At 37.5% G+C, this 15,261-nt stretch overlaps 1 protein-coding gene across 1 annotated transcript in view; it reads left to right on the top strand.

The window, feature by feature from the left end:
• The first annotated feature begins 6,050 nt into the window (after nt 1-6,050).
• The window catches only part of Inx2 (innexin 2), a 32,355-nt gene continuing 23,144 nt past the window's right edge, over nt 6,051-15,261 (top strand). The window contains exon 1 of the mRNA XM_073976893.1: nt 6,051-7,813. Coding sequence (XP_073832994.1) covers nt 6,652-7,749 — 1,098 coding nt within the window. The 5' untranslated portion in view covers nt 6,051-6,651 and the 3' untranslated portion in view covers nt 7,750-7,813. The remainder of the gene's footprint in view (nt 7,814-15,261) is intronic.

Genomic DNA, 15,261 nt, shown 5'->3' on the forward strand with positions numbered 1-15,261 from the left:
TGAATGTTGGTTGCACTAAAACTGGTCTCCAATTGAAGATGCACTCACACACATCATGGGTGTGTGCGGAATAGTTGGTATGCCAAAATCCATCCATTCACACATAAATGCACGCGATCGAAGCTACTCTTTGGAACAAAATAAATAATTGTGTTTGTTCTCCTAAAGTGGGAGAAGATACAGTTCAAATATTGTTTCTCATAAATACGAGGGCAATTTGGAAAGGGCATGAAATTAATAATAACTAGACTGCGTAATTTTATGCAACCCCTATTTTTGGTCCGACTCATGTCAAATTTTGGGACTGGGCATATTTTTGGCTTCTGATTAAACATATGACATATGCAAAATGCATAAATTTTGGCATATGCAAAATTTATGCAGTTTACATATTTTCTTATGCAACAAATATTTCAATAATAGGTACCAAAATGTTTGTATGTAAAATTTTTCTGTACAACATTCTTTTCAGATAAGTCAATAAAATAGAGAAAAGTATATCCACAGCACCAACCTTCAAAATACCAAAAATCGGGAAGTATCGTTCTATTGAGGCTATATGAAGGCCTGGGGCTAAACCGAAAAATTTTAGGTGGAAAGTTGTTTAGCCCCTAGGAAGACTTAATGCCAAATTTCAGCCATTTTGGCGGGATATTGAGGCCACAGCCTTCAAAATACCAGAAATCCGGAGGTACCGTTCTATGGGGGCTATATGAAGACGTGGACCTATACAGACAACTTTCAGGTGGAAAGTTTTATACCCCCAACGAAGACTAAATTCCAAAATTGAGTCATTTCGGTGGGATATTGAGGCCACAACCTTAAAAATACATGAAGTCGTAGACCTATACTGACAAATTTCAGGTTGAAAGTTTTATACCCCTAACGAAGACTTAATACCACATCGGTCATTTCGGTGGGATTTTTAGACCACAAATCCTTGTATATATTTTTGCATATAATTAATATTTAATTTTATTTTTGACTACTGCCTACTTGGTATTAATTGATTAGCATTTTACATGTCTTTAATACACCAAATAGAAGCAGAGGTAAAGTAAAGTAAAAAAACTTGAAAATACCAACATTTTAATAGCTTAGCGCCTTTTGCAATAACTCTGATATTTTATCATAAATGACACATTTTGTACTAATTTAAAGCTCAGACGGTTTAGTTTCTTTATCGCGGTCTCTCCCTGGAATATGTACAACAGGGAGAAGACTTATGCCCCTATAGTTGGAGCATAAAGTCTTATCTCCTTTCTTATGGACGGGACACATGATGCTCAGGTTCCAATCGTCGGGTACGCGTTCTTCCTGCCAGATGGAGCTAACTACATGATGCATACACCTTATCTGCGTGTCGCATCCGGTTTTAAGCAGCTAGGCTGGTAGGCCATCAACTCCAGCTGCCTTATTATTCTACTGATTGTAAAGTATCCCAATTTGCCGCATTTTTCTCTTCGATAGCAGCACGACACTCCTGGTCATACCATGGATTCCTTGGTGGAGGTCTCTGGTGTCCAAGTATGGATTTTGCGGCTGTTTGCATGGAGTGGGCAATATTTGCCATTGTCCTGATATGTTATCGAGACGAGGAGTGCTTTGATTAAGCAGTTGGGCCAGTTGAGTGGAATATGATGTGGCTATCTGTTGTGATTGCAGCTTACCGATGTCCAACTTCCGTGTTGTGCCTGTTCGCTCTTTGTTTGCTACGCTTAATCTGGTACGTACCTTTGCTGCAACAAGGTAGTGGTCCGAGTCTATGTTTGCACCTCGGAACGATCGTACATCCAACACGCTTGATGCATGTCTTCCATCTATCACAACGTGATCAATTTGATTTCTTGTTCTTTGATCTGGCAACAGCCAGGTGCCCTTATGAACATCGAGGTGCTTAAATCTGGTACTGCTAACTACCATGTTTCTTGCAGCTGCAAAGTCTATCAGGCTCATACCATTGTCAGATGTTTCACTGTGGAGACTGAATTTCCAGACTGTTGGGCCAAAGACATTCTCCTTTCCAATTTAGGCATTAAAATCGCCTAGTATAATTGTAATGTCATGGGCAGGGTGCTCGTAAAATACATCTTTGTGTCTGTTCGTCCTTGTCTTCAGTGGGAGCATGAGCACAAATAAAGCTGATGTTGAAGAATTTAGCTTTTAATCGAATTGCAGCGAGTCTTTCATTTACTGGGGTGAAGCTGGAGACCAGATGTTTTAACCTCCGACCAACTACAAATCCGCAACCAAACTCATGCTTTGTGGCATGGCAGCTATTATACAGTGCGTCACTTTTAGGTGTTGCTGTGACGCCTCCCCCGTTCCATCGTATTTCCTGTATGGCAGTAATGTCGGCCTTGTACTTTTCAAGTACATATGCCAATGCGTAACCTGCACCGTTTCTATAAAGAGTGCGAACATTCCAGATGCAGATTCGCAGATCATGGTCCTTAAAACGTCAACTTTAGTTTAGGGTTTGTTTTTTTTTTCTTTCGTTTTTTCATTTTTTTTCTTTCGTTTTTTCATAGTAGGCTGTTTTTTCTAGGGGAGGGTTACTAACCCGACGCCCAAACCCAAATTTTTAACGTTCTTATGGGTGAAAGCGCGGCACATGATAGCTCACTAACTTTAACGGGTGTTAAAGGCAGCTCCCCAGGTGACACCACGGGGAGGTCAGTGTCCATTTGAGATGAAAAAGGGACCAAGATAAATCCTGGGCTTTGTCATACGAGTCCTAACATCCATGGTTTTTGCATGGTCCTAAATACCCTAATGATGGCAGCTACTCCTGCTCGTTTAGGTACGATTAGAGTTTTGGTGTATTCGGGGACCTATAGAAAATTGTATGACAAATAATTTTGTAGAATATTTTGATCTGATACGATCACATTTTAAAAGTTTTTGAAAAAAGGGACCAAAAAGACCCCTTTAGTGACTCGCATGAGGGTTATTTTTTTTTTTTTTTTTCATAAAAAGATACCCCACATTGTTGTCAGTAATATTGCCAAAGACACTTTATACCTAAAATGACAGGATTCCAAGGAATCTGATGTCGAATATTTCAAAACATGTAGAAATGGGCGGAATTTGCCACGCCTATTTAGGTTACTTCCCGACGTAAGGGAAAAACACAAAAATCCTATGGGGAAACCCAGACGAGGACAAAACAAAAGAATTACTTTTACTAAGTAAAAAATATATTAGTAGACTGACAGGAATCCTTACAGGTCACCTAGGTCTAAAAGCGCACCTGCACAAAATAGGTGAATGCAGAGCATGCGGAGAGGACGACGAAACGTTGGAACATTACCTCTGTCATTGTCAAGCCTTCACAAATCTGAGAACCCAGTTACTAGGGAATGACATTATACCAGGACTCGACCAAATTAGGACAATCGAGTTCAAAAAGATCAGAGACTATGTAAATAGGACAGAGATCCAAGACTAAGTCAAAAAAGATAATCTTCCATAACCCAAAATAAGAGCGCACAACAGGCCTACTTATGGCTAAAGTGTATGTCCACATGGGCATGTGGTGATCTAGTATCACCCCTCTTATCAACCTAACCTATCCTCCCGACGTAAACTTTCAAAACGCCGATACACGTGTCTTCTTTTTTTCGGTCTTTTTTCATAATCTGGTCGAATTATCTTGTTATTATTTTTTGTGTTGTACAGTGTAATGGATCCAAGGTAAGAAAAATCGTTTACTTCGGAGATAGCTGTGCCATTGAGCAGAACAGTAGAGATATTCGGTGTGTCTATTCTCATTAGTTTTGTCTTGTAATGTTAATTGTCAGCCCAACTTCCAGGCTATACTTTTGGAGCTAGTCGATATTCTCTTGGATGCCGCTCGAGGTATGTGACATAAGGTAAATGTCATCTGCGAAGTCCACGTCATGAAGGTGTTCTCCTAGCTTCCATTGTATGCCATCCGTGGCTTCCGCATTTGTCTTTATTAAGACCTTGTCAAGAACAATTATGCCGCCTATCCAATGAGGCGGTATAGATTCTGATTCCAAGACTTTCCTAATGAGAGGCCAGATGTATGTGTGTAGTGTGGAAGCATATTTAAATAATTCCACGGGCATATTATCGGAGCCCAGTGATTTATTTATTTTTTTTGTTTTTTTTTTTTTTTTTTTTTTGCCTCGACATAGCGAATTTTACTTCAGACAAGGAAGGATTCCGTCGTAGGGATGATGTGTATGAAATATGTGTAACGGTTTGAATTGAGCTTTCGTAGAATTCATTCAACCGCTGTAGTTGATCACGAGTATTAGTGAGAATATGTCCATTTCCATTTTTTTGGTCGATTTCATGTTTTAATGCACCAAAGATGCTATGTGTTTCTAATTTCGAAGAACATTTTGAATGTGTGGCGGAATTTGTTCCAGAAATAAATATGTCAAATTATATACGTATACTGAAATTGATTCAGATTTAAATACAGCTCCCATATATTTTTCGGCCGATTTCATCTTTTTGATGCACTAAACATCCCAAGACTGTCCAATTTGCCGAAAATTTAAAAATTTGACGAAATTTGGACAAAAATAGAAATAAATTGGCCAAATTATTTTTAAAAACGGTTAAGATTTGGTTATAGTAGCTCCCACATAATTTTCACCCGATTTAATTTATTTGACGCACCAAACTCAAAATTGGTCAGATAAGTTGAAATTTGACTGAATTTGGTCTACAAAAAATGTCGCTAAATTAAATTGGAGTCGTAGCGGTGTAACGCATCCGCCCAATTTTCGTCCATTTCTTTCTGATTTTATGTGGAATTTTTCGACCCACTTAATGGGGATTTTTCCTATCTTATCACTTCTTTCCACAACTTATATATTTCCAGAATTCATTTCATAATCATCTGAAAAATACTATGTTCTCAATTAGCTGGCTGATAGAAAGTCCTTGACCTTGAAACCATAAAAACATTAAGTGTTTTCCAATTCCTAAGAATTCATTAAACCGGTCAAACCATCCTCGTATGGCAAGCATATACATAATTAATGTGAAATAAAGCAGTGTAAATCCTGTCACATTATTAAGCATAACAGGATTTTAAAGTTACCTTCCATTGGTCTACCAAGCAAAGCAGGTAGGTTGGTAGCAATACCAAAGAAAATGATAACAAGAACTGTGACGGTTTGGGTATCACTGGATTGTGATGAAACTATAAACAACAAAATGCAGTGCAGCCCAAACATGATCCACCCCACCAAACACATATGGAAGAAAGATTGGATGGATGGATGGATGTGAGGAAATTTTGTGTGTACACCAAGAAAGAGGAACAAAATAAACCAAGCCAACGAACATCATGGCTGCTGCTAAAGGTACCTGGAGTGTGGTACTAAAATAATGTGAGAAAAACCCGCGATACACAAACATGCATTAAGATGAGATTAGGATGAGTGAATTTATGTGCTGTTTTACATTTAAGCGACTTGTCTTACGATTTTTTGTCTCCTCTTTGTGGTGGTTATTCTTGTTAGGCAGAGTTGCAAAACATAGTAAGAGAAATTGAAACAAAATTTAGTTTTGCAATGAATTTTGTGCATAAAAAATCATTTAAAGCATAAAATAATTATTTGTTATAAGCATTTTAAAATTTGTATAACATATTTTTATAAAATACCTTCTTTTTACATTAAGTATTTTTTAACAAAATGTACACTTGGTACCATGTTACAAAAAAATGCAACCCTGTGTGTGAAATTTACGAAGATGAGCAAAGAGGAGACAAAAAATCGTAAGACAAGTCGCTTAAATGTAAAACAGCACTATGTTGCAGGCCATGTTACAAGGCTCGGGGAAATACCAGAGTCCCACAAACACACAGATAGCATGTAATGTCTGTGCATTAAAGGAGTGCAGGCATGGATGGCATACCTGTTGTTTGCCATTGCCTGCCTGCTTGGGCACCACATAGTTAGGTTAGGTAGCTACTTTACCCATACTAAGGTAGCATGGCATGCACTCACCACCACCATTGAAAAATATAAAACCATGACTCTCCGCTGCTTACCACCACAGTTCCATTTTGTCAGCGTATGAGTACAAGAGAGCTGCGAGCACGAATAAAATTCACTCAAATTCTGTGATAAGTAAAACTGCCGAATAACCACTCTTTGGAGATCCAGTCAACCAGTTGAAATCTTCTATTCGAACAGAGCGTTTAAGTGACGGTGTGACAGCGTCCGTCTAACGTCGTCTAATAAACAAAACTATACAAAAAAGCAACAAACAAGAAGAAGTGAAATTATCTCCAGCCACACAGAAATGATTATCTCGTTTTAGAGAATAATTTTTTTCGGGTATTTTCAATGAAGTTTAACAAGAAGAAGTTAATCTAAAGCAAAAAAATTCCTCGAATCGCAAAGAAGCCGCCGCGGGTGAAGTAAAAAAAAACGGAGACGGAGTACAAATTGCCCAACACTGCATTATTATGAAGTTTAAGTGAAAAGAAAACGCGTTTTTCGGTTTTTAAATTTTTTCGTTTCGTTTTTCGGTGGAACATTTTTCTGCAAGAAGTGAAGAGAAGACTGCCACGAGAATTCAAATTGTGCAAAACAAACAAAAAAACTATTCTGTGATTTATTTTTCTAATTTGTTGTAAAACACACACAAACCGGCAACATGTTTGATGTTTTTGGCTCCGTCAAGGGGCTGCTGAAAATCGATCAAGTCTGCATCGATAACAATGTCTTCCGCATGCATTACAAGGCGACGGTAATCATATTGATTGCCTTCTCGCTGTTGGTTACCTCCAGACAATATATTGGTGACCCCATCGATTGTATTGTTGATGAAATCCCCTTGGGTGTTATGGATACCTATTGCTGGATTTACTCCACCTTTACTGTGCCAGAACGTTTGACCGGTCTGACGGGTCGTGATGTTGTACAGCCCGGTGTGGGTTCCCATGTTGAGGGCGAGGATGAAGTAAAATACCACAAATACTATCAGTGGGTGTGCTTTGTGCTGTTCTTCCAGGCCATATTGTTCTATGTACCACGCTACTTGTGGAAGTCATGGGAAGGTGGTCGCCTCAAGATGTTGGTCATGGATCTCAACAGCCCCATTGTCAATGATGAGTGTAAAAAAGATCGCAAACGCATCTTGGTCCAGTATTTCGTGGACAATCTGAATCGCCACAACTTCTATGCATTCCGTTTCTTCCTGTGCGAGGCTCTGAACTTCATCAATGTCATTGGCCAAATCTATTTTGTGGACTTTTTCTTGGACGGTGAATTCTCCACCTATGGCAGTGATGTACTGAAATTCACCGAAATGGAACCCGATGAGCGTATTGATCCCATGGCTCGTGTCTTTCCCAAAGTCACCAAATGTACATTCCACAAATATGGTCCTTCTGGTTCGGTGCAGAAATTCGATGGTCTCTGTGTGCTGCCCCTCAACATTGTCAACGAGAAAATCTATGTCTTCTTGTGGTTCTGGTTTATCATCCTCTCCATCTTGTCTGGTATTTCCTTGGTCTATCGCATTGCCGTTGTAATGGGACCCAAATTGAGACATTTACTATTGCGTGCCCGTTCCCGCTTGGCCGAAGTTGATGAAGTTGAAGCTGTTGCCAAACAATGCAATATCGGCGACTGGTTCTTGCTGTATCAATTGGGCAAGAACATTGATCCTCTAATCTACAAAGAAGTGATAGCTGATCTCTCACATGAATTGGGTGTTAATACAAGTCTTAAACAACGCATGGAACCCTAAGATGCCGCCGCCGCCATCATCAACCTACCAACGAACACCAACCACCAACCACAACATGAAATATGTATGAGAATTTCTTTGATATCATATATTTTTAAATTAATTTAAAGACATTTTATTTTTACAAAAAAAAAACGAACTACTTTAACACGACAAATCCAGGGCGGGAGCTAATGACAAAAACGACGACCTAACCTAAAACTATGGGGAAAACGACGAAAAAATCACAATTTGCTGTGAGGTTTTTTAATTATTTCTATTTTTTGTTAGAAGTATTAAGTAAGAAAAAAAAAAACAAAAACGACAACAACTACAAGACATCAAGACACCACCAACTTTTTTATAGATAAACAAATTTTTTACAAAAAAAAATATAAAATATATTTTTTATATAAAAAATAATTTTTTAGGAAATCGAAATGCCACAACAAAACTATTTTTTTTTTAAATTAAGCTAAGAAAAACAACAACAAAAAATCCTAATAAAAATTGTATAAATTTAACAAAAAAAAATTTAAAAATTACAAAACCCCACATTTTTATTTTTTTAAATAACAAAAATCCCAAAAACTAGGTAGAGGGCAAATAACAGGCCTCATGCCGTTGTCTCAATGAAATCACTCAAAAACATTAAACTCCACAATGGAGTAATAGAGAGAAAGAGAGCGAACATAGTTCACTCAAGAGGGAGCGAGAGAAAAGAGGAAATGAGCATAACGAAACAAAAAAAAAACGCGGCAATATCAATAAAGCCCACAAAACCTCAAAAAGAGAAAGAGAGGGAGAAATTCGAAATTCAATAACAACAACATCTATTGTTGTTATCGAAAATTGTTTTATAGTTTAGTTTCGAAGAAACCCTACAATGCCTCCTGCATTACCTACCGCTTATTCTTACCTATAGAAAAAAAGATAACAAAAGCAGAAAAAACACAAAACTAAAAAATTCAATATGGCTGCGCATGCGCTTTGGCTGTCACACTTCACCAACAAATACCTACCTTATCTCCATATTGTATTGATCAGAATGAATAACTAGTTACAACAATGGAACCCTCTTTAACTTATACATACACACAAACAGACAGATACCCAATACATCTTAAAATATTTAACTGGCTTCTTCTTGGTCTTCAAGCCAGGCTTGTTTCCAGGTGAATTATCTATGGCCAAAGATCTTTACACAATGTCGTCTCAAGCAAACAGGTTTAACAAGCTTCTCTTTATATTGGTATTGTCGTCCCAAACTAATTTATTTTAACTGTGATTTTTGTTTTACCCCAGCTCCCTTCTTCTTCTCTAGGCTCCCCAAAAAAACAAAACTAAAACACAAAACAAGTTCATGGCTATTTGCATCTTAATGTCGTGGTATTTCTACCTATAATTTGTTTTCGTTTCTTCTTTTTTATCCATCTTCTTGTTAAGATTACTTTAGGGAGGAAGGTCTGAAAAGACTAATGGCATGAAATACAGCACACTTTGACCAGCCCAGTTAACGAAAAGAAGACGCATAACCAAAAAAATTCGAAACGTAATACAGGTTGTTGTCCATAGGGCTACCTGTGTTTAAACAACAGGTTTATTCTTTCATTTAAATTTTCTAGTAAGGGGGAAGACATAGAAACATAAATATCTACAAAATAAATTCGAAAAATATGCTAAAGGAGAATATGTTTTAACAAAGGGATTTAGAAGAATAGTTAAAAAATAGGGAATATTATTTTTTTTAAATATTCCCAAATCAATGAACTGATAAGAACATGTGATGATGCTCGAAACTATAATCTACTCCGTCCTTGTCCCCGAAAACAAATTTTAACTACTCGCCAAAATTTGGGGTATTTCTCGTGAGGAAAATGGACCTCCAAAATTACTGAATTTGCCCGAAATTAGTTTTTTTTAATTTGTTTCTATGGCGTACAGAAATAAGGCGCCATGAAATAACAACCCAAACGAAAATGAAAATGAGGTGTTTTTTCAATTTGAAAAATGGCCGTAATACAAAAAGGTCCCAAGCTAGGAAATTTGGCCCCAAAAAAATATTACATTTATGCCCCAAAATGTCATTGGGGCCAAAATGCATTTTTGAAATTGGGGTGCATTTGGCAAATGCAATATAACCCCAAACACCGAGAATACAATTAGGCCACAAAATATTTATTCTCTTAAATTTGAGGTGTAAATGCCCTAAATTTGGGGTGTATTTTCAAAAAAGATTTTTGAAGCTGTTCATACAATAGTTTCTAAAATGTAACTAATTGATGGTTATAATTGTTTATAATTTTAACATATTGAAGCTTCTACTCTCTATTTTTTGTAATTCTGTTTGAATTGTTTTTTTCAAAAATATTTTCACAATTTAAGGAAGTAACCAGTTTTTGTAAACGTATGCAAATTTTTTAAAAAACGAAAAGCGCCGCAAGCGAAATTATTTTTGAAAACAAAAACGCGCGATTTTTTACAAAAATATTTTCACAGTTTTGGAATATACAAAGTTTTTCTAAATAATTGCAAATACTTTTATAAAACCGAAAAGCGCCACAGGACACAGTATTTTTGTAAAAAATTTCGCGATTTTTTCAAAAATATTTTCACAAATATACTTACTTATTCCGGACATCTTTTACCTTGCAGTGTAGAGGTTTTTGCAAAGATTTCTCGAGTTTACTCCGTCTTGAGCCGCAGCTTTGGCTGTTGTAGGTTCTATATTACGTTTGGTTAATATATTGTTAACTGTGTCCATCCAGGTTTTCATTCGTCTTCCTCTGCTTCTTGTCCCAGTGGGTCTTGCTTCTAAAGCACGTTTTGGTAATCTTGTATCTGGCATTCTTGTCACATGGCCAAACCATCTTAGATTATTTTTCTCGATTTTGTCGTTAAGGGACTCGATTTCTAGATTAGTTCTGATTGTATCATTTCTAACCCTATCTCTCCTGGTTTTTCCTGCAACGCGGCGAAGGTACTTCATTTCTGATATTTGGATTCTGTTCTGGTTTTTAGTTGTGAGTGCCCATGATTCACTTCCATACGTAAGTGTCGGAACGTAAGTTCATTTGAAAACTGCTAGTTTTGTTCCCTTTGTTACTTCTCTCATACTGATAAAATTTCGGTTGAGGCTATAGTAGAGATTTGTTGTTACTGATATTCTACGGTTAAGATCTCTGTCGCGCCTTCGCTTAGTATTGCACCAAGGTAACAAAAATGTTTAACTTGTTTTAGGGGTTCAGTTCCGATGTGCAGTTGGTGTTCACATTTATTTCGGCTGATGACCATTGTTTCCGTTTTCTTGATATTAATGCGTAGACCCCGTCTTGTCATTTCATTTACGAAAGTGTTTATATTTTGTTGTAGGTTTTCTTGATTGCTGGCTAATATAGTCACATCATCTGCATAAGCTAGCATTGATATTTTAACAGGTTGCATTTTCCAATTTCCTATATTCAATGTTCTAAATTACTCCTTACACGTCTTTATAATGTCGTCCATTAGAATTATAAATAAATATGGGTTCAATATGTCCCATTCTCACGTAATTTCGGCATATTTTATAAAAACTTATTCCTCCTATCAAATTACCGTTGATATTTCTTATCTCCAGCACATCCCATATTTCCTGCCATTTTACCGAGTCAAAGGCTTTTTCTAGATCGATAAAGCAACAATGTGTTTCCTTATCGTATTCTATGGTTTTTTCTAATATTTGTCTCATTGTGAATATCAAGTCTTGTGTACCTCGATTGGGTCTGAAACCACACTGTTCTTCTTCAAGTTGGTCTTCGATTTCACTCCTAAGTCTGTTTGTTAGGATTCTAGAGTAGATTTTTCCCGCAACTGATAAAAGGGATATTCCTCGATGGTTCTGGCAAAGTTGGTTATCGCCCTTTTTGAAAATGGGGTTGATTATGGCTACATGCCAGTCGCTAGGTATCGTGGCCGTCATCCATGCAACATTTATCACTTCGAGAAGCATTTTTTCGCCTATCGCAGCCATGTATTTCAGCAGTTCTGGGGCCTACTGCTTTCCCCAGTTTCATTTTCTGTAGAGCTTGACTAAGTTCTTGCGTTGTTATTATATAAGTTACACCTTCAACTTCTTGGGTTATTGGTGTTTGTTCCGTAACGGGTGTGCTATCACCATTTAGTAGCTCGTTGAAATACTCTCTCCACCGTGACATTATCTTTTGGTCGTCCCTCAGTAGCTCTCCTTCTTTACTTCGGATAAATTTAATGGGGCACTCTTTTGTTCTTCTGAGGATTTTTAAAGTTCTATAAAACAGTTTTTGGTTCTGATTGTAGTTTTCTTCCATATATTTTCCGAATTCCTCCCACAATTCTGATTTCGATTGGCAGACAATTTCCTTGACTCTTATTCTTTGTTCCTTGTAATGGTTGTAGTTTTATGGCGTTCTGTTGTTGAGGTATTGTTTCCATATTGTTTTCTTTTCTCTAACTTCGCATTTAATAGTGTCGTTCCACCATTTGGTTGCTTTAACGTGTCGTCCTCCTCACTTCGCTTCGCCGCATACTTCTCATTTGGTTTTAAAATTAGTCCATAAGATATCTGCATTTCAGTTAGAGACGATGTTCTAAGTTCATTTGTCTTTTCTGTTACTTTTAGAGCAAATTCTTCTTGCACCGCCCTGGATTATAATTTTGAAATTTTTATCTGGTTGCCTTTCGCGGGGTTTTTGTTATTGCTCTGCGCAAAACGACCAGAACGTGGTCGCTGCCTATTTTCGGACCTCTTTTGACTCTGGCGTCCCGGCATCTAGGTAGTTGGTTTTTCCTAATAATTATATAGTCAATAACCGGTTTTTCAGTCGTGCGGGTTCCTCCCTCGTGTATCTATGAATGTGTTTATGAGGGAAAGTTGTGTTTGTAGTTATTAGCTGATTGGCAATACAGAGTTGCAACAATTGGGTACCGTTGTTGTTTATTTCTTCCTCCCCGTATTTCCCTACAACATTTTCGTAATTTTCTGGGGTTCTTCCAACTATTCCGTTGAAGTCCCCCATTTTTCTTCTTCAGATGCGTCTTCTGTTGGTGCATACGCCACAACTAATGTTGTATGTGAAGTGTCCTCTTTTACTTTTAAAGCCATTATTCTTTCATTTATGAATTTCCATTCGCAGATAGCTCTTTCCTTCTTCGGCACTCCAGAATATAATAGAATTTTAAGATTTTACAGCCGCACCACTTCTTCGTTGTTTCGGTTATGGCTAGGTATTTAACATTTGTTCCCAATATTTCATCAACCAGTTCGTTTTCTTTCCCATTTAAGCTTGTTATGTTACATGTTCCGTACTAGATAGTCCTATTTCGTCGGCAGTTCTGTGGTGCTCTGTTTTTCGGATTGGTTTTTATATTTTTTCCTTGCGTGTTTGGTTTAATCAGTTAGTATTCGGAGAAGTGAGTGATTGGACCACTGTCTCCTATCCTGGATGAGAGGGCTGCTCTCAATTAAGGTTCCCCAGGATTAACCATTTGCCTAAGCACGAGCGTCACTTCTTGGAAGTCTGTGGGCGCCACCGTTGACCTATATAGGCTCATCCGCTGCCATCCCTACTGCCTTGTTCGCCGTAACAACACAGATGTCTGAAGACCCTATTCCCCAGCTATTTGGGTTGGCTCTCACAGGTATATTAGGGTTATACCGTCCATGGTCGGTAACGTGGGGTCCGCGGGGTCGTTACACCCGTCATCCCTTTTTAGGAATGCCCCTGCGGATTTCACAATTATAGAAAATACAAAATTTTTCACTACATTTACCGTTATAAAATCAAAACCCGAAGTGACCCAAAGAAACCAAAGGTATTTTCGTCTTCTATGGACTTCCACAAAACCGAATTTGTGCATCAGAAATCTTGCAAAAAAATTTTGTCCACTTTTGTATCACAGTGTAATTAATCATATATATTTAGAAAAATGTGTATAAATAAAAACACAAAATTCATCTTTATTGGATCGATGGAATGGGTTCAAATGCTGATGAATAGATCGGATCTTTCACGACTTGCTTTATATTGGCTCAAATGCTACTGAAAAGATCGGATCTTTCACGACTTCGTTTGAACCAATGCAAAAGATGCCATGAAATCACGTCATCGCATGGAACCCCCTCCTTCAAATTTTGCTGGGCTTATGCACAGGGTTAGTGCAATGCCCTTCTTTGGTATTGTTGGAGTTACGAAGTTTTACGGCAATTCACACACACACGACCCGAACGCAACGGAAGAGCACACACAAGAGAGCAAATGTTTTGATTTGTTTTTGTTTTGCAACATGCGTGCGTTCAACCTTACTAACACACTGTCAAAAGTTGCCAATATTCAGAATTTGGTGCGCCCTCTTCTTGGTCGGCAGTGGGTTAGTGGTGTAGGGTATCACATTACGAGTATAGCCTTTTCTCACTTGTTTATTTTGCTCTCTGTTGGGTTTCATCATGATGAAGTTCTGATTTGTAGCCCAACACACTACACACTTTCCCAGGCATACGAACATTAAGGGTTGTTGAAACGCTTACTCGTGCACCACCATCAGTTCTTTATTCTCTGTGCCACCATACTCATTACTTAGTAAAGAGTGAAGTACATAGTTGAAACATATTACATTACTTTGTAATGGGTTAGAACAAAATGACAAATGGATCCGTTTTTTTGTTGGAAAGCATGAATCTCCATGAGAAGTTTTTCTTTGGCAATCCCACACAACCGCAACCAAACTGTTTGCAAACGAGACAAAACCCACTGTTATGTGCCTTTAACCCCATTGTTTTAAAATTTTAAAACAATGAATTTATTAGTGGAACCATTTTGTCATTGTTCGCCATGGTATTAGGTATTTTGAATATGATCTATATTTGCACACTAGCCATTTTGCTTGGTGGACCTAGGGCATTTACAATTTTATCTTCAAAATCTTCGAAATATTTTACCAATGTATGGGACTATCGTAAAACTAGGACCCATATCCACTACATCCACTACACTAAATGCCAAATAAAACTAATTTTGCCCGAAAATTTAGCTATAATTATATAAATACCTAAAGTCGGGGCTATACCAAAACGTTGACCTACGTCCATAATTTCTCGGGGGAAGTTTTTGACCCATGGGAACCCCAAAATAGTGGACGCGAAGACTACCTTCTGTAAATATAATCCGCAAGCTGTTATTTAACTTTTCAAGTAATTTTAAAATTTTGTGTGCGAGTTACTCGAAGGAGCAGACTATTTCAAATTCGAAGCTTATGTATGTCTCCAACAAATATTATAATATGCAATGTTTGGAGCAAACCATTTACTTCCTTCGAGAGACGCTCTCCATTTTAGAGACAAATATTTAACTTCTGTGTAGCCCACCTTAGAACTTTATTTAAGGTTGGAAAACAATTTACGAGGTTATTAGTGCGTAGTCAGACGGACCTTAATCGACTGTAAATTGTCTGAAACGAATTTTGTCCATAGTTGGGATGTAAATCCATTATTTCGATAAGCACATTTTTGATTGTACA

The sequence above is a fragment of the Musca autumnalis genome, unplaced genomic scaffold, assembly GCF_047663935.1.
Source record: "Musca autumnalis isolate F117 unplaced genomic scaffold, ASM4766393v1 scaffold_3, whole genome shotgun sequence".
NCBI lineage: Eukaryota > Metazoa > Arthropoda > Insecta > Diptera > Muscidae > Musca > Musca autumnalis.